General features: G+C 40.3%; 1 protein-coding gene across 2 annotated transcripts in view; it reads left to right on the top strand.

Annotated features, from left to right (window-relative positions):
• The window catches only part of Chmp3 (charged multivesicular body protein 3), a 37,836-nt gene that overhangs the window by 6,033 nt on the left and 11,251 nt on the right, over positions 1–20,552 (top strand). Inside the window, exons 2-3 of one of the 2 annotated variants that reach the window (XM_075983867.1) lie at positions 3,631–3,691; positions 8,871–9,050. In XM_075983867.1, the coding sequence (XP_075839982.1) occupies positions 3,631–3,691; positions 8,871–9,050 (241 nt within the window). The remainder of the gene's footprint in view (positions 1–3,630; positions 3,692–8,870; positions 9,051–20,552) is intronic. The other variant, XM_075983868.1, reaches the window with a different exon arrangement.

Here is a 20,552-nt window from a genome sequence, read left to right as displayed (position 1 = left end):
ATGGCTAGAATCCACTTATGAGTGAGTACATACCATATTCCTCTTTTTGGGTCTGGGTTATCTCACTCAGTAAAGTGTTTTCTATTTCCATCCATTTGCATGCAAAGTTCAAGATGTCACTGTTGTTTACCGCTGAGTAGAACTCTAAAGTATATATGTGCCACACCTTCATCATCCATTCTTCTATTGAGGGGCATCTAGGTTGTTTCCAGGTTATGGCTATTACAAATAGTGCTGCTGTGAACATAGTTGAACAAATGCTTTTGTAGTATAATTGGGCATCTCTTGGGTATATTCCCAAGAGTGGAATTGCTGGATCCTGAGGTAGGTTGACTTCCAAAATATATCTTTGTTCAGTTCCCATTCCTCACATGGTAAGCTCACAACCATCCTTAACTCTGGGTCCAGGGGATCTGATGCCCTTATCCAAACTCCTTGGTAACCAGGCATATATATGGTACACAGACATGTAGGCAAACATATATATATGTTTATATATAATATAATATTTAAGTATTTTTCAAAAGTTAAATAAATGGTTTTATTTATTTTTGGTATGGTTATAAATATCTTCCCATTTGTGGTATTTTTTCTAATTTACAGACTTAGTAAAATAGAAATTTGTAGTTTCAGTTTAAGTAAAAGTGTCAGCCCTTTTCCTTCCTGATTATTGCTTGTGTCTTTTAAAACTTAATTTTAAAGATTTCTTTTATTTTGAAGTTAAGGGTATGTGTGTGTCTGGTTGTGGCTGTATACATGTGAGCCAGTTGCCTGACACATTGGGTCTCCTAGAACATGGGTGCTGGGAATTCCAGAGTCCTAACTGCTGGACCAACGCTCCAGTACTGTTTGTGTTTTAAGGAGTCCCTAACTTGATACCATGAATGTATTTTCCTCCTTCTGTAGACCTGAGACTTGAAGAGAGGCCTCATGGTGTGTAACAGGCAAGCCTTCTACCACTGGGCTGCATCTCCAGCCTTCTGTTTGTCCGGTGTAACAATTTTTCATTTCATATTTGTGTTTTCTTTTTTTAAGATTTTTTTATTTATTTTATGTATACGAGGACTCTGTCCGCATGAATGCCTGCAGGCCAGAACAGGGCATTGGATCCCATTATAAGTGGTTGTGAACCCGCCATGTGGGAGCTGGAAATTGATCTCAGGTCCTGTGGAAGAGCAAGTGCTCTTAACTGCTGAGCCATCTCTTCAGCCCTCGTATTTGTTTTCAATCCACCAGGAATTAGCTTCAGGGATTGGTAGAATAGGAGTTTGGACTATTGGTTTCTGTGTGCCATTTGTCTCAGCACTGGTTGTAGGTGATGCCTTCTTGCTGGTTTCAGTTTCCTTCACCTAGCTTGTGTCTGGCAGATAATAGACTCAGTAAAAGATTTGAATAAAGCACTTGTCTGAAACTTTCTGTAGGTTCCTTATGGTTTTTACAGCACAGTTTAACTTAATGATTGATTTTAAAATTTCTGTAGCTGTATTCCGTATGTTCTCTTTCACTTATTATATTATCTGTTTTGAATTTTCTCTACTGTATCTTTACAGTCATGAGACATGTTTGTAACATTTTATTGAGCTCCTGGTCTTGGACTGTTTCTTAACCCCTAAAAGAATATTGGAATCATCTGGATACATGTAAAATGCTGAGTGTCATTTGGGTTGACTTAGTCCAGTTACATTGGTATTTTTTATTTATACATTAATATTTACAATAGTCATAGGTAACAGCAAACTCAGATAACCATCAATAGATGAAGAGAGAAACAAGGTTGTGGTATGTACATATAATGGGATGAAAGTCAGGCATAAAAAGATCAACATGCTCATACATACCACATCATGGGTGAACCTTGAAAACAAGCTATGAAATGAAAGGTCTGGAGTCATACATAGGTCACACATTGTATGAGTACTTTTATATGAAATATTCAGAATAATCAATTCTGTAAAGACAGAGCAAATTATTGGTTGCCAAGGAATTGGTGGATGGGGAGATTTAAGGGATTATTTAAGGTCATACTGTATTCCAAGGCAATAAAACATTTTAAGGGTTGATGGCAAGTTGCACTAAGTTTCACAGTTAATCATATACTTGAGTATGATTAGTTACATATTATATGAATTTCACTTAAATGTACATAAACCTAACCTGATTAATAATTTAAAAATTGTGTTACATTGAAGTTTTATTTATGGGTTGGTTTTTTTTGTTTGTTTTTTTGAGACAGGGTTATTTATATATTTAATGTGTGTGTGTGTGTGTGTGTAGATGCCATACCTGTGCATATGGCAAAAGAGGATATCAAGTGTCCTTTTTTTTGTCACTTTCTGCCTGGAGACTAACCCTAAAAGCTCATTAAACCTGAAGCCCACCATTTGGCTAGATTGGCTTGGCTGGTGAACTCCAGGGATTCAGTTACCTCTGTCCCCCAACATTGGGGTTACAAGCACTCATGGTCATGCCTGGCTCTTCAGTGTTGAAACATTTATTTTGGTTGCATCATTGTTGTTGTGAATATTTTGCAGATTTTGGTAATTATTAAATGTTAAAGTTGAAATTTAATGAAAATACATCTTCTAATGACAGGAAATTTTACACTCTTTAATTCATGTATCTGTGGGTGAATGTAACAGGGTTCAATGTTCTATTGCTCTAGAATTAATATAGAATTATTTGATTAGACTTCAGTGCTGAAAATCCTTTTAGTAAGTAGCTGATGCTGGAAGGACAGAGCAGTGTCACTCAGTTCTTCCGCCAAAAAGCACACTGTAAGTTAATGTAAACTATTTTTAATTTATTTTTTAAATAATTAGAATGCTTTTAATGATCCATAAGTTGACACCTCAGATTTCCCTTCAGTATTTTTGAGTAAACTTGAAGAATTGGAAAACAGTTCACTTGCATGAAAATGTGTTAGTTATTAGCATTATCTACACTCCTATCTCCAGTTGGCTACATTTGGTGCCTCTGAGGTTTTAACCTGATAGGAAGAAAATTAACATATAAAAAGATGAGTTCCCAGTACATAAGCAAAAGTTTTTAAAATAATGTAAAAGATGAAAATTTTCAGATGTCCTGAGACTGTACTTGCCATGTACCAAAAGAAGCCTTGCGTGCCTAAGTCTTCTGTAAAGTGATCTCAGTCCCTGCCATGCAATAAGCCAAATAAGATTGAATTATTAAATCCAGATTTAATAAGCAGGGCAGAGCGAAGCAACTCCCAGGTGTCTCTTGGGAAGGCAGGAGAGGGCCTTTAATACCCTATAGGAGAGGTTTTAAATACCCTATAGGCGTGGTCTTCCGCACCTCCTGGGGAGGAGCTGAGCCTTGGCAGACTTTCTGAGGGCTGGGATCTGGGTTGGGAGGAATGAGGCTCAGTTCCAGTTGAACATTTGGGTGGGGTTCGGAATGGAGCAGAGTGAGGAGCCAAAATCCCCAGCATCTATGTACTGTAAATAATAGAGTTGGTTCAAAAAAGAAAAAAATAAATAAACCTAAAGGTCTTTCTTCCAAATTAAAAACCAAAAAATTTTGTCTAAACTCAGTGTAGAATTCCTAAAAATGCGCAAAGCTTGCTAGGAGTGTTTGCTTCTCTGATAATTCCCTATCTAAAATTTTTCTCAGGTCAATGAATGGTCATTGAAGATCAGAAAGGAAATGAGAGTTGTTGACAGGCAAATAAGAGGTAAATTACTACTTTATGTTTCCTTTTCTATACTCTAATGCTATTTTTCATTTCAGTGCATAACAGTAAACTTATTTACATTATAAGACACACTTTATTATCATTAATTATGTGTAGATATTCTCAATCTTTTGTTTTCTAATTCTATACTTAGTATAGAAAGGGTAATGGTTGAAATAAACTATATAGTAAGAGCAAAAGAAAGCCCTTGGTGCTTGCAAACAAAAGTCTTTAATGAATTTTAATTAAATAAATTGTGCATAAGAAAACAATGCAATTTCAGTATCTCTACTCTCTGCATATTTCAACATAACTTTAAATTGGGAACAATACATTTCTAAATAAAAGTTACTTGAAATTAAGGTGAGTGGCCAAGAAATGGTAATGTTTAAACTAAGTTTTTTTTTTAAGTTTTATATATTTTGACAATTTCATACATATAAGCAATGTATATTCATTATACCCACCCCAGATCTCCCTCCCATTTCCCTCAGGCAGCCCATGTTATCTTCCCCCACTTCATATTCATGTCCACACCTCCACATCCATTTGTAATCCATGGAGTCCAGTTAGTACTGTCTGGTGGAGTGCTGACTGGCTTTGCTGGCTTGACCTTGTGCAGGTCTGTGTAGGCCTCCACAGCTGCAGTGAGTTTATGTGTGCGATGGCCTTGTCCTGTCAGAAGACAACACTTCACAGTACTCTTCCACATGCATCCATTCTTTCCACCCCTTCTGAGATGGTTCCTGAGCCTTGGGTTGGATGCTGGTATAGCTGTCCCATTTAGGACTGAGCACTCAATAGTCATTTATTCTCAGCACACTGACTAGTTTTGAGTCCCAAGTTATAAGGTCCAGGTAGAGGACAGCATTAATCTGTCAACATGATAATTTAGCAAGCTGTCAGTAGGAGGCTACACAGTAGGGCCTAGACAGCCTAAGTCATGGACCTTTGACGGTGTTTAAAGTATCAGATACGAATTTCCTCCTATAATCAGATGTCAGATCAACCCAAAAGCTATTGGTTGCCCCAGTATCCTTCATGCCACCGTTAAACTAGTGACTGTGTTAGTACTGTAGTATGCAGGATCTGCTGCTGGATGATGATATTGATGGCTTCCTTCCCACCCCACAGTGGCCTGCTTGGCACTTTCTAGCACTTGAAGCTAACCAAACCAGTAGGGAGGAAATTTTCAGGTCAATTCTAGCTTGATTCCGCTATGTCTTGTAAGCAAAATATGTGTCATGTTTCAGCAATAAAGTCTTACCATCTAGTTCCGGCAGGCAGCCAAAAGGTAGCCTCTGTTATTTTTAGTGCCTCTGGGGTCCTCCTATTACCAAAAGCAAGCCTAGCACTGACATTTTTAATTCCTAATTCATGTCTTCTGGGAAAAGTATTGTTCATCCATGCCTTCTATCTGCATTTAAAAGCCTTAAAATTTGTTGTTGTGTTTTAAGACCGGGGTTTCTCTGTATAGTCCTGGCTGGCCTTGAACTTGCCTGCCTCTGCCTCCCAAGTGTTAGGATAAAAGGCATGGGCCACCATGCCCTGCCTGATTAGTTTACAAAGTAGTGGGTTTCTAAGGGTTTTTAGAGCCCTAGTTTAGGCTAATACTTGGTTCTTCTCTATCCTTTCTTAAGCTTCCAATATTCCCCTGCCTCTACTTTTATACCTTAGGGGTTCTGCTATCCTCTTCCTTCTTACAGGGTTTTTAAAAACTCCTTCATGAATAGAAAAGATTGAAACCAGGAAAGTGTCCCAGTATTACACTATCAAGACTTTAAAAAAGAATTAGAGATGAGAATTCTATTCAGCAGCGATAATTGATTTTAGTCTTACACTTCTACTTGAGTTGTCAATGAAAGTTTGGACAAGGCGACTATGAAACAACCACTTTCCACACTGGACAGGTGACTGTGAATATTGGGAAAAGAACAGTCCTGTCTTTCTCCTGAATGTGGCACATGGGAGGGATTCCAGAAAGAACATGGTAGTCTCTCTGAGTTGAAGACTTGGAGATAAGGGGTGAGCAAGGCTAAAATACATGGTGCAGAGTAACAGAGAAAAGGAATATAACCAAGGAAAGAACTCCAGAGATCTCCACGTGATCTGCGTTGTGGCTGAACACTGACCTGTGCATACTTAGAGTGGTATTTGCAGAGGCTGGACAAAGAATGATTAATGGGAACCGAACAACTACCAGGAAGTTTTAAGCGGAACAATCCTAAGCTAATAGGGTTGGAAGCAAAGACAGTAAAGAGATGTTGTTTAAATACTTAATATAGACTGGAGAAGGACCACATTTAGTATTAAGGTAAGAATAAATGCACCAACTGAGGGAAGCTTATGAACAGTAACTTAGCTCCAGTCCAAATAAAACGTAGTGCTCTTTAAAGGACTGCAGAATTAGGACATCCAGCACTGAGGCATTCTCAGTGACAGGAATGCAGTGAAAAGGCCACTTCAGGGGAGTAGAAAATGGCCCATATGAGTAAAATAAATAAGGTAGACAATAAAAATAGATCAAAAAAGCAATTAACTATAAAAGGATAGGAAATATACTAAAGAATTTAAAACAAAGCCATCAACAAAATGACCTAACTAGAAGATGTGGAAAAGAAATTGTAACTCGTAAGATAAAGGAAAACGACACTAAATGGACACAGCAGCAGATTGGACTCTATAAAAATGAGACCAAAGAAATTGGAGATTGCAAACTGTGCTACCAAATGAAGGAAGGAAGGAAGGAAGGAAGGAAGGAAGGAAGGAAGGAAGGAAGGAAGGAAGGAAGGAAAAGGAAAAAGACAACAAAACCAATAGAACTGCTATGATCTGTGTTTACATAGTGAGTTCTAGAATAGCCAGGGCTATGTAGAAAGACCTTGTCTCAAACAGCAACAACAAAAATAAAAATAAGTACCCTGTACAATGGGTGAAAATATTTGTAAGTCATATATCCCTCTAAGAGCACACAGAGAACTCCTAAAACTATTCAGAAATAGGAGAAGTTCTTGAAGAGACATTTCTCCAACGAGACTATACCAGTGAGAAACCATTCAAGGAACTGTAAGGCAACCACAATGGATACTGCTACATACCTAACGGGTAACTGTTATCAAAACAAAACAAGAACCCCAAACCACAAGATAGCAAGTGTTGGTTGGTAAGAATTTGCTGAAACTAGAAGTCTTGTGTACCATGAATAGGAACATAAAACAAGTGCAGCCACTTTGGACAATATAGAGTAGCTCCTGAGGAAATTAAAAATAGGATTATCAGGTCTGGCATCAAGGTGGCATACACCTTTAATCCAAGCACTTTGGATCTAGGCGAGCCTATTAAGAGAGTTCAGAATAGATAGCCAGGGCTACTTAGAGAGACCCTGTCTCCCCCAACCCTCCCAAAAAAGAAATTCCATATGATTCAACGATTCTCCTTTATGTATATATACAAACAACTGAAGGCTAGGTCTTGAAGAGATGTTTATAAATAAATATCCCTGACAGAATTAGTCATAGTAGTTGAAGTTTTTATAAGATTTTTAAAAAATAAGCATGTTATATAACAGAAAATAGTTACATGCTATATTGTGGATAAAGAGAACATATGCTAAGTAATATCAAAAAAGAACTAATGTTGCTCTATTTCACATGCACAAGGTAGCTAAAAATAACCACTTTATAAGAAAGTAGAATGCTACTTGCCAGGGACTGGGGAGAGTGGAGAATGTAGGATTTCTGGTAATAGATGTTTTTAGACTCAGACTTTGTGTCCTAAGGATGGAAAGTAGTGATGGTTGTATATAGCCTTACGAATGTGCTTATATTAGAGCTGAGCTGCTGAGCTGAGGCTTTCCCAGAGGCCCTGATAGCATGAAAAAGGAACACAGCTCCTTTTCAAAACCAGGAACGTGTTTGGCCCAGCCAATAATAGCCTGGGGCTAGGGCCTTTGGGAGATTTTTCTCTGAGACCCTGGTGTATAGAGAGGAAAGTAGCTACTTCTCTAAAACCAGGAAGTGGCAGAGCTGATAATGGCTTGGGACTGGGGCCTTGGGGAACCTTGGTTTGAGACCTTGAGGACCTAGTTCTTCCCACAGCAAGGGGCTATAGTTATCCTTTCCAAGGCCAGTGTGTACTGTCTGTAATGTTCTTAAGATACCCCATGTTCCCTTTGTGTAACATTGCCTGATTAGCTTTTTGTTGACTAGTCCCACTGTATTGTAGTTCTGCTGACTCTGTTTCACTTCTTTCCTAAAAATAGTATGTAAGATGCTGTACTTCAAGCTTGCTTGGCTTAAGACACAGCTTGTGCAAGACGTCCTGATCACAAACTTTATTATCTTCTCTATCTTCGTCTTTATCTTCTGATCTCCCGGTCTTTTCTCTCAGGACTCAGTCTTTGAAGAATGACTTGTTTGATTCAGATCATTATTTAATTGTACAATTGAGAATGGTTAGGATGGTAAATAATGTTAATGTGTATGTTGTCAAGTTTTTAAAGTTCAAAAGTTTTTACTCATTACAAAGCATATACAGACTTGTCTAAGCTCTAGTTGATGCTGATACAGTGCTGTCGTGTGCTCAAATTTTCCTCATGTTGTAGATTTTTGTAACAATTACTGTTCAGAGATTGTATTCTCATACTTGTAAGAAAGCTGCAGACTAATTGTCAGAATTAGCTCTTGGATGCATGCATTACGCTCCTTAGTATAGATAGGTACCAAGCAATGTAAGAGTGGGCTCACAAAAGTTTTTTAGGTACAATAGGATTATACTACTGTTTATTGTCAAACTATGTTAGTCTTGTTCCAGGAAAAAATAAATAGCCATACATTGTTTTTATTTCATTTATATCATGTGTAATTTTCTTCTTACAGATATATCTATATTATAATAAAAAACAGTTTGAGTGCTGCCAAGCCTGATTTGTCCTTCCCCCCCCTTGTGTATGTGTGTGTGTGTCTGTATGTATGTATGTTTGCCTACATGTATGTAGGTGGCCGAAGACTCCAAAAGAGGGTGTCAGATTCCTTGGGTTGAAGTTAGAGGCATTCTGAGAGCCCCACTATGGGTCCTGGGGTCTGAACTCTGGTTTTAAGATTGAGAAGCAAGTACTTAAACTGCAGAAATATCTCTCCAGCCCCTACTCACTGTTTTTAATGCTCTTTTCTAAATTTAGATATCCAAAGAGAAGAAGAGAAAGTAAAACGGTCTGTGAAAGATGCAGCCAAGAAGGGCCAGAAGGATGTCTGTGTAGTTCTGGCCAAGGAGATGATCAGGTCAAGGAAGGCTGTGAGCAAGCTCTATGCATCCAAAGCACACATGAACTCTGTGCTCATGGGGATGAAGAACCAGCTTGGTAAGGCCCAGGTACCTTACATTCCCAATAATGCTGTTATTGTTACTGTCAGCACTGATTTCCTTGCATAGGAAGAATAGGTTCAAGTCTGGTTTTTACTTTTTACACTGTCCTAACTAGGTACTGTATAAATGTAAAATATAATTGTCACTATTGATTTGTTATTTTTTGCCAGTGTTTTTGAAATAGATTCTACGTTGATGTCTTTGTTTAGAAGTTAGGATATATTGAATGTATATGTTTAGCTGCAGTCTGTACTCCACCTGACACTTGAATACTCTTTATAAAATGAACATGGCTCTTGAGTAGTCTGTTTAAAATGTCATGCCTTCTCAATGCATTTGGTTAAAGTCCACATTCTCAGTTTGATCTCGGAGGTCCTATGTGCTCTGACCTCATCTCCTTGTCTCCTCTGCATCCTTCTGTACTGCTCTTTCTCTTCCTGGACCAGAACCAGCTTCTTCTTATCTTAGAACCTTTACATTTGGAGATCTCTCTGCAAGTACGCACTGGTCATTGTCCTTCAGGTCTCAGTTCAGATGTTAGGCACACAGTGAAGCCTTTTCTAAAGCCTCTCTCAACAGCACATGACAGTGTCTTTAATTTCTTTATAATTCTTTTCTCTTTTTTTTTTCTTTTGAGACAGGGTTTCTCTGTGTAACAGCCCTGGCTCTCCTGGAACTTATTATGTAGACCAGGCTGGCTCAAACTCACAGAGATCCACCTGCCTTTGCCTAAGTCCTGGGATTAAAGGCTTATGCCTCCAAGCCTGGCTTCTTCTAAGTACTAATTTCTAATGAAATTAACTTGTTTGATATACCCCTGAGCTATATCTCTAGTTCTTTTCTGTTCATTTAAATTTTTTGAATCTCAGTGTGCAGCCCTGGAACACATAGATCCCTTTGCCTCTGCTTCCTGAGTGCTGGATTAAAGGTGAGCACTACATGGCCAGCATTCATTTGTTCTTAATGTAAATATTGTGTCCCCTTATTAGAGCTAGAATCCTAGTCTAGCCCATGGGTATATCTCCAGCTTAGAAGAGTGTGTGGTCATGGAATATCTATGAAGAGCACTCCCACAACATAGTCAAGTGCTAGTGGCTGTTTCTCTGTGTATATACTTGTTTTTCATATATATTCTTAATATTAAACATGTAGCAGAATTCTTTATTCATTAATTCAATTTTTAGATACTTTTATTATGTATTATTTAAAGATTTATTTATTTAGTTTTCTTTTATGTATATGAGTGTTTTGCCTGCGTGTATGTCTGAGTACCATGTGTGTGTAGTACCTGCAGAAAAGGGCATCAGATCCAGTGGAACTGGAAGTATATACAATTGTTAGTGGCTGTGTATGTACTGAGAATTGAGCCCAGGTCCTCTAGAATTGTAGCCAGTGCCCTTAACCACTAAGCCATATATCCATCCCTTTTATCTTACTTTTATTTATGTGTATTCATGTATATGTCTGTGCACATGCTTGTTGGTGCTTGCAAAGGCCAGAAGAGGGCACCAGATCTCCCTGGAGCTGCAGTTACAGGTGGTTGTCAGCCAACTGATGTAGGTGATGGAAACTGAGATTCTGTCTTTTGCAAGAGCAGCAGATGCTCTTAACCACTGAACGAACCATCTCTATAGCTGTATTTATTATTTAATTTTTTCCAGCTAGTTTTTATAGCTTTTTCCCCCCTTTTCTTTTTTCTTCCTCTTTTCTACATCCCAGTTTTGATCTTAGAACTTCAGATCTCAGGAAGCCCCTCAGCACATGCAGACGACATGATATCTCAATCTAGATCCCTTATGTAGCAGGTGTCCTGGTCTAAGAATTCTGTACTGACTCTGTTTCCAGGTAAAACTTGCAGAACTCATCCAGGTTCAGGCATCTTCACTGCCTATTATTGTAATGCTTTTTATACACCTTGGCTGCTTATTTTTAGGCATTTGTAAGATTTTTCAGCAATAGTGTGCTATTCCCGTATTAACTGAAGGTTGCAGTCTTGAACAGTACCTTTGGAACCTAGGTCCCTTCTTGACTTTGTTATGTCAAAACTCATTAGACTCATTATGGAATGCATCATTTTGTGTGTGTTGCGGGGGGCTCTTGTTAGTGGTGGTTGTTTTTGAGACAGAGTCTTATAGCCAGGCCTGGAAATCATGATTTTCCTGCTCACTCTCCTTGACTATATTTCTTTTGTTTCAATTCAGTACATTGGCTTCTGGTTTTCAAGTGTTTTTTTTGTTTGTTTGTTTCTTGTGCCCATAAATTGTAGTCATCTTAGAAATTCTAATACTTAGCAGCTAACAGACTCTCATACTCAGAAATAGCATATGAAACTTTTTACTTTGAGTTTTGACTCAGGAAATTAGGAAATTATATTCTGCATTTGAGTCTACTTTAGGAATCTATACGAGTAGATCAAACATTGAAAATAAATTCACAAAAGCACCAGAAGAAAATATGTCTAGAACGCAAGAAGCTGAAATGAAAAAATCTTTTCAGGGTCAAATAAAAAATCTTATAAAGGAAAAGGTTGATAATGAACAAGTTAAAAAGCATTTCCCATAAATCCAAAAGAAAAAGTGACTAAGCAATTGTATTATGCAAAAAATTGATAGCTTAATCAAAAACCTTTTGAAAACTATTTTAAAAAATTATACAGAGACAAAGGAGAGTAAATGGATATATAAAAATTCTCAATCCCAATAAGAATTCAAACTATGCTATTTTGTTACAGAATCTTATGTAGATCAAGCTGGCCTTGAACATCCTATGTAGAAGATGACTTGGTACCTCTGTTCTTCCTGTCTCTACTTCCTCTCAAGTACTAGGGTCAGAAAATGTGGGTCTCTGAACCTGGTTTTATGATGCTGGGAAATTGAACTCAGAGTTTCATAAATCCTCAGCAAATACCATACCAACTGATCTGTAGCCCTAACCCCCAAATGTACTTTGGAATGAGATGATCACATTCTGTCAGAGGGTAAAGTATAGGTTTTTGGGGGTGTAAGATGGCTCTCAGCATAAAGGTGCTTGCTGCCAAGCCTGGTAACTCACGTTTGGTCTCCAGGACCAGGACCCATGGTGGAAGGAGACAACTGACTCCTGCAAATTATCCTCTACAGTTTGTACACACACACAGACACACACACACACACACACACACACCATGGCATGCTTGCCCCCGCCAATAAATATTTGGAATTGGTAATTGAATATTTTGGTATAGTACCTATAATCTCAGTACTTGGGAGGAAGAAACAAATCAGTGAGTTTAAGGCCAGCTGTTTTCTTTTATTCTTTCTTCTTTTTTTTCTTTTTCTTTTCCTTATTTTTTTCTTTTTGTTTGTTTTTTTAAGGCAGGGTTTCACAGTGTAGCTCTGGCTGTCTTGGAACTCACTCTGTAGACTAGGCTTGCCTCAAACTCACAGGAATCTGCCTATGTCTGCCTTCCAAGAGCTGGGATCACATGCATTTACCATCATTCCCAGCAGTCAGCCATTTTCTTCTAGAAGATTTTCCAAAGGAGTCAAATAATATATTCTTTTTTGTGTGACTTTTCTTTGAGAATTAACAAATTTTAAGTCATCTTTTATATTTTTTATAAACCTGACATGTATCTGTAGGTCATGTTATGGTCATTTGCTTTCATGAGATTTTTAACTTTCTTATTTGCATTTCTGACTTGGTGTTGAATTTAATCATGGCAGTGTAATGTGAAAAGAGCAAGTACAGGTCAGACATGACAGTGTATACCTTTAATCCTGCACTTCAGAGGCAGAGGCAGAGGCAGAGGCAGAGGCAGAGGCAGGTGAATCTCAGTTGGAATTGGAAGCCTCCTGGTCTATATAGCCAGTTCCAGGATAGCCAAGGCTACATAGTTAGACCCTATTTCAAAATAATATAAAAAAAAGTGGAGTGTTATCAGAGGTTCTCTCCTGCCCACCAGTTCCCAAACAACCACTCAGAGGCTCATTATTACTACTTATAAATGCTTGGCCAGTGGCTCAGACTTGTTACTAGCTAGCTCTTAAATTTAAATCAACCCATATTTTTTAAAACTATGCTTTGCCATATGGTTTGTGGCTTACCACCTCATTTTTTACATGTCTTGCTTCCTCAGTGCTTTCTTCTCCTGTATCTCTGCTTGCCCCCCCCCCACATCCTGCTTTGCCATAGGCGAAAGCAGCTTTATTTATCAACCAGTGAGAGCATCACATATTAGTGTACAGAAAGATCATCCCACAGCTTTTTTTTTATTAGACCGAAAGGGGGAAAATACTGTTTGAAAACCCTTCTGTACGCTATGAAAATATATGTTGCTCTCATTGGTTGATAATAAAAGCTATAGCCAGGCAGAATAAGGCTAGGAGGAAAAGTCAAACTGAGTTGAGGGAGAAGAAAGGGTAAAGTTGGGATTGATGCAAGCCCAAGAAACAAGATGCCAAAAGACTGGTAAAAGTCATGGCCATGTAGCAATACATAGATTAATAGATTAATAGAAATAGGTTATTTTAAATGTAAGAGCTACTTAGTAATAAGCCTGAACTATAGGCCAAACAGTTTGTAATTAATATTAAGCCTCTGAGTGATTATTTAGAAGCGGCAGCAGGACAGGATGGGACAAAGAAACCTCTGTTTACAGTGGAGTCCAAACTACTGTGTAAATGTTCCCACTACTTGGGAGGCAGAGGCAGGAAGATCTCTGTGACTTTGAGGCCAGCTTGGTCTCAGAGTCCCAGGACAGCTAGGACTACATAGAGAGACCCTTCTCAAATAAATAAATAAACAAGCAAACACATAAATAAATAAAAAGAAATAGGTGAGGAGTGGGAGGCAGAGGTGGGAGAGATGGCTCAGGCTGGTTAAGTGTGGGCTCCATCTGTCCCCTGCTCAGTCTTTTCATGCAGATGGACTGAAAAGGAAAATTCATTCTTCCTTCCTTCCTTCCTTTCTTTCTCTATTTCCTCCTTTCCTTTTCTTTTATGCATAAATGTTTTGCCTGCCTGTATGTATTTGTGTGCACCATGGCATGCCTGGTACCATGGGGACCAGAGGAGAGTATCTGATCCCTTAGAACTAGAGTTGAAGACAATTGTGAGCTGTCCTGTAGGTACTGGGAACCAAATCCATTTCCTCTTTAAGAGCAGCAAGTGCTCTTAATTGCTGAGCCATCTGTCCAGTCTTCTTTTATTTATTTATTTTTCTTTTTTTCTTCAAGACAAGTTTTCTCTGTAGCTTTGGAACCTGTCCTGGAACTCGATCTTGTAGACCAGGATGGCCTCCAACTCACAGAGATCCACCCGCCTCTGCCTCCCAAGTGCTGGGATTAAAGGCGTGCACCACCACCTGGCCACCTGGCTCTCAGTCCTCTTTCTGTTGAAGAACAGTAAAAAAAGAGGGGGGGGTGTTTTTACACAATATATGCAGAGTGTTTTTACTCAACACATGCAGAGTACATATATATTATACTCTGCATGTGTTGAGAGCAAACCTGCTACAACACATGTGTGAAGGTCAGAGAACAGCTTTTGGGAGTCAGTTCTCTCCTGTCATGTGGATCTCAGGAATGGAATTCAGGTCATCAGATTTGTCAGTAGGTGTCTTTGCACATGGAGCCACTTACCTGATTCCATATATATAATCCATATAGATAGACATTTACATATCTATCTATCTATATATATTTATTTTTATCTCTATATATGGAATATATATGCATTAAAATATGAATGATACAGACACAATTATTTTAGGAATATAATAGAAAGCAAGTACTTCAAATAAATTTAAACAATAAGCTTGATCAAATCAATATATGTTTATAATTGCAAACTGCTAGACACTGGAAAGCTGTAAAGGGGAACTCCTTGTAAGAGTCAAGGAGGTGTCTTTCAGGCCCTGAAAGGTCTGAAGCAGGGTATGAGGCTGAGAGCATGTGTGTGGGGGGGGTGGGTATTCCAAACTGAGAGGACTGGAGGAGTCAGAGAACAGTGTTTGTAACACTAAAGGGGACCTGGGAGGTTGGGATGCTGAGCAAAGGGTGAGGTGTCGGGAAAGAAGGGATAATGAGGTGCAGAGTGTTTACAGCTTAGGAGACCAGTTTTTAAAGACAGCTCCAAGTGCTGCCTGTTGTAGTGACAGTACAGATAAAGGGCAGTGGGAGTTAGAAGGCGAGATATTTTGGGGAGATCGAGGGAGGTATTTGAGTGGAAGGATTAAGTGCGCAGAGACAGCTGAAGCATCTCAGGCTGTGTTCAGGAGACAGTTTGACAGGAGTGCACTAAGGAGAAAGTTGGAAAGTGGAGCTGGGAAGGAAGGTTGAAGTCAGAGTCCTCAGTTAGCTTGAGGGATTGTAACTTCATTTTGTGGGTATGGAGAACTCCTCTGGGCTGTTGTCAGTGCACGGACACCTGAAGCTGAAGATGCGGCTTACGGCCTGAGAGGACATGTAGTGTACTGGGAGTCTGAGTCAGTGCATCTCCGGAGTGGAAGGGCGAATCTGGAGAGAGTGAAAGCCAGAGGGAGGTGTTGTGATCCTGGCAAGACTGTGGAGCCAGTAATGAAGAACACTGAGAACTCAGAAGAACTTGCCTATGACAGGTTCCACTTGGAACTGAGCGGGCTAGCTCCATGATATCAGTGGCTGTGGTGGAGGGTTGTATGCCAGGAGGTTTAATACAGCTGAGGGGTAACAGGATGGAACCCAAGAAGGAGGCAAAGGGAAGTCTTTGTTCTGGGAGTGGAAACAAGGAAATAGTATAACCAGCGCTCCTAGGCACTGTTTGTCAGTTTTGGCCCCAGTCTCCTGCATCCCAGCCCCAGCCTGTGACTGTTCAGAAGTGATCGTTTTTTTTCTTAAACTGTTCCTCCTATTAAAATGTACCTGTCTCCAGGTGGGTGATGTTAAACCTTGTCAGCTATTAATATATTGTCGTGATTAGTTACTTGGCAATTAACAGCTTTCTGACAGCAGCTGCTTGCAGAAAAAGACAGATGATGAGCATGTTTTGATTGGGGGCAAGAGTTAAGGAAGAGGTTCAAAGGTGGGGCAGGAGCAGAATTACCATATGATCTGGCAATTCTGCTTCTAGGTGTGTACTCAAGAATTGGAAGCAGAGGCTCAGATATGTGTATCATCATGTCCCTAATGATTTGTAGTATCCAAAGGGTGGAAGCAACACAAGTGCCCATTAGTGGATGGAGAGATAAATAAAATGTTTCCTATATGTAGTAGAGCTGCGGGGCTGCATTCCGCCACCCAGCTCCCGCCACCGGCTAGCTTTACCCGAAATAACAACACACAAATTGTATTCACTTAAACACTGTTTGGCCCATTAACTCTAGCCCTTACAGGCTAATTCTCATATCCCAATCAACCCATCTCTGATAATCTGTGTAGCATCAGTCTTACCGGGAAAGATTCAGCATGTCTGACCTGGCAGCTTGCTTCATGGCGTCTGCCCGGGAGAGGGGAGCATGGCCTCTGAGCTCACTTCCTCTTCCTCCCAGCATTCTGTTCTGTTTACTCCTCCCACCTATATTTTAACCTATGAGGGCCAAGCAGTTTCTTTATTATAATTAACCAATGACCTTCCTCCATCACCTACACATGTTAAAATATTATTCAGCTTGGGGCTGTGAAGATGGCCCAGTGGGTAAAAATGCTTGCTGTGCAAACAAAAGGGCATGAGTTTGAATTCCCAGCAACCATTAATAGCTGAGCATGGCCACTCATGCATGCAGCCTCAGGGCATTAACAGATGGGCAGATCCTAGGAACTGTTTTGGCTGGCCAGCCAGCTCAGCCAAAATAGGAAGCTTTATGTTCAGAGAGAGACCCTGTCTCAAAAATTAAAGTGAAATGGGAGGCGGTTGTGGGGAGGAGGCAGAAATCCTAAATAAATAAATAAATAAATAAATAAATAAATAAATAAATAAAATTAGCAATGTGTTAAAAAAAACAAACAAAAAAACCAAAAAACAAAAAAAAATTAAAGTGAGTAGCAATAGAAGACAAAACCCAGTGTCTGACCTCTTCATGTACAAGCTATGCAAACCCGAGCATACTTGTGGACATACACCATGAACATACAAAATAATACTCATTCTTAAAGGGGAGAAAACTCTGACATACGCTACAATGGATGAGCTGTAAACACACCTCCTAACAAAGGTTAGAGATTGGCACATATCTCCCAAGTACCTAGAGTTCGGCTAATTGTTTAAAAATGTAGCAGACATTTATAAAATGGTATGTTCATACCTTGCATGGAAATCAACTCCACTTTCTCTAAACACAGAATCTTCAATTGTTGCAGAGGAGGATAGGGCCACTCTGTCCATCTGTGTGACATTCTTGGTCAGCATGCACATAGTATAAGTTCATGGTATCCTTGGCCCTGGAAGATGACCGTGTATGTGGAAGATCACTGTCTCATTGTGGCTCTACCTGTGGCATGGGGCGTTCTGGGAAGTCAGCGTCTCCATTTCCTGTGAGGTTCTGAAATAGATGCAGCTGTTGTCTACCTGCTGCGAGTAGTCACAGTTGTGTCACCACGTGCCGAAACGTCGTTCCCTTTGACCGGAATTGTAAACATTTCTAGGATAAAATGTGGTTTTCACCTGCTTGGTCAGTTAGCATATTCATCTCTCTTGCCTGGATTTTTTCATTGTTACAGTGCTGAGTGAGGGTTGAGCCCCAGGCTGCGCATATGCATATGCTAAGCAGGCCCTCTGCCACTGGGTTGTGCCTCTAGCCCCACTCTGTGTTACTTTGAAATATATGTTATTATGATCATAGTTACTCTACTGTGAAAAATACATTTCAAAAGCAATTCCTACCTTTTGGTCAGCAGTACTCGTTTATCCCCTTCAAAGTTCCTTCTGGCTGGCATCCTCTGGAAACCATTAGATAGAACCATTGTTCTCTGCTTCTGTAATCTTAGCTTATTAGCATGTCCATGTAGGTGGTATGTGTATTTTCTGTTTTTCATGTCTACCTTACTCCACTGACTAATTATGTTTTTCAGATTCCTCCTTATTGTTATGAGTGACAAGGACTTTCTCCCCCTTTAAGGCTGAGTGTAGTTTTCTGCTGTGTTATGTTAGTTTGGTGCCACTGTAGCCAACATACCTGACCTAGGATGACAGGTTTGACTCTTTGGTCCATTAAGGTAGGGAGGGCAGAGCAGAGCACATTGGAGTGAAGAGGTTACAGAGAGCAAGACGAGAAGCAGGGGCTGGATCTAACTTACGGAGGACCTCTCATAGTACCCACTTCTGCCAGGCAGACTCCAGTTCCCAAAGTTTCCAGATACTCCCAAATAGTGCCGCTACTAGGCATCGTTAGACTGACGCTAACTGAGCCAAAGCAGATTGGAGCTGAGGCATATAACACTTGAGGTTTAAACCTAACAAGTTTATAGATTTTCTATATCATTCTTATGTAGATGAGTGGGTGAGTTTGGTTCAGTATCTTGGTTATTGTGAGACTGCAGTGAACATGAGAAATGAGATGCCCTTTTGACATTCTCATTTCACTAATTTTTCTATATACCTAGAAGTGGGCTTACTAGATCACATACTTAGTGGTTTTTAAGAACCTTTATACCATTTTATTGTATTTTTGTTTTGTTGTTGTTGACTGACTTTGTGCTACCTAGTTTCATATCAACTTCACACAAGCTACAGCCACCCAAGAGGAGGGAACCTCAATTAAGAAAATGCCTTTGTAAGACTAGGCTGTAAGCAAGCCTGTAAGACATTTTCTTAATGAATGATTGATGGGGGAGGGCCAGCCCATTGTGGGCACTATAAGAAAGCAGGCTGAGCAAGCCAATAAGTAACACTGCTCTCCATGGTCTCTTCACCAGCTCCTGCCCCCTACCCCACCCCCGGTTCCTGTCCTGCCTGAGTTCCTTTGTTGGCTTCCCTTAGTGGACTATTATGATTCAAGTCAAATAGACTCCTCCCCAAGTTGCCTTTGGTCGTGGTGTTCCTCCCAGTAGTAATCCTAACAAAGACAGTTTTGCATTATAGCCCAGCTATTATGTAGCCTAAGTGGCCTACGACTCTATGTAAGTTTAGGCTGGCTTCAAGCTTAGAGTGGTCCTTCTGTTTCTCTCCCAATTGTTGGAATTATAGTGTGTGTCAGCAGGAATAGCCTTCATATTATTTTTCGTAACAGTTATACTAATTTATATTCTTATGATAAAAGTTCTTAAGTACGTAAATTTTCATAATCTATTATAGATAAGATTATTTTATTTCCTTTCTGGGTGATTCATTATTTGTTCATAGAAACAAAATTTGTTTTACTCCAGACTCATGATTCTGGAGGTTTCATCCTTGGTTACTTGGCCCTGTTGCTTTGAGCTTTGGGTGAGATAAACGCTGGTAAGAAGCCAGGAAGTAAAGAAAAAGAACTGCTACTGATTTTTGGATATCCTGTTGTTCTGGGTCATGGAAGTCCTGCAACTTTGGATCTGCAGGACTAGCCCCTTCTCATGCTCCAGCAGATAATTGATGGGGTGGGTGTTAGGGTGGGCCAACTCATAGCCCTGGTTCTGGGCCTGGTGGTTGCTGAGTCGGTCAGCCTGCAAGCTCTCCCGCGTCCTCATTACCAGGGCAAGCTCTCCACCTTATGCAGCTGTGAAAGCTTCCTAGGATATGAATTCTGCCTAAGTTAAAGTTTTAGGGCCTCCCGCCTTAACCAGGTACTGTAGTACAGGGCAGGTCTGACTCTCAGCAGACAACTTGCTTTATGTTTATAGTGAGTGAGCCCTGGGTGGGCACGTGGTCTTTATGTTTATAGTGAGTGAGCCCTGGATGGGCACGTGGTCTTTATGTGTATAGTGAGTGAGCCCTGGGTGGGCACGTGGTCTTTATGTGTATAGTGAGTGAGCCCCAGGTGGGCACATGGTCTTTATGTGTATAGTGAGTGAGCCCTGGGTGGACACGTGGGTCTTTATGTGTATAGTGAGTGAGCCCTGGGCGGGCACGTGGGTCTTTATGTGTATAGTGAGTGAGCCCCAGGTGGGCACGTGGGTCTTTATGTGTATAGTAAGTGAGCCCTGGGTGGGCACGTGGTCTTTATGTTTATAGCGAGTGAGCCCCAGGTGGGCACGTGGTCTTTATGTGTATAGTGAGTGAGCCCTGGGTGGACACGTGGGTCTTTATGTGTATAGTGAGTGAGCCCTGGGCGGGCACGTGGGTCTTTATGTGTATAGTGAGTGAGCCCCGGGTGGGCACGTGGTCTTTATGTGTATAGTGAGTGAGCCCTGGGCGGGCACGTGGGTCTTTATGTGTATAGTGAGTGAGCCCTGGGTGGACACGTGGGTCTTTATGTGTATAGTGAGTGAGCCCTGGGCGGGCACGTGGGTCTTTATGTGTATAGTGAGTGAGCCCTGGGTGGGCACGTGGGTCTTTATGTGTATAGTGAGTGAGCCCTGGGCGGGCACGTGGTCTTTATGTGTATAGTGAGTGAGCCCTGGGCGGGCACG

This window comes from Microtus pennsylvanicus, chromosome 8, assembly GCF_037038515.1.
Source record: "Microtus pennsylvanicus isolate mMicPen1 chromosome 8, mMicPen1.hap1, whole genome shotgun sequence".
Classification (NCBI taxonomy): domain Eukaryota; kingdom Metazoa; phylum Chordata; class Mammalia; order Rodentia; family Cricetidae; genus Microtus; species Microtus pennsylvanicus.
Note: the sequence above shows the minus strand (reverse complement) of the source record. Positions and strands in the feature narration are given on the sequence as shown.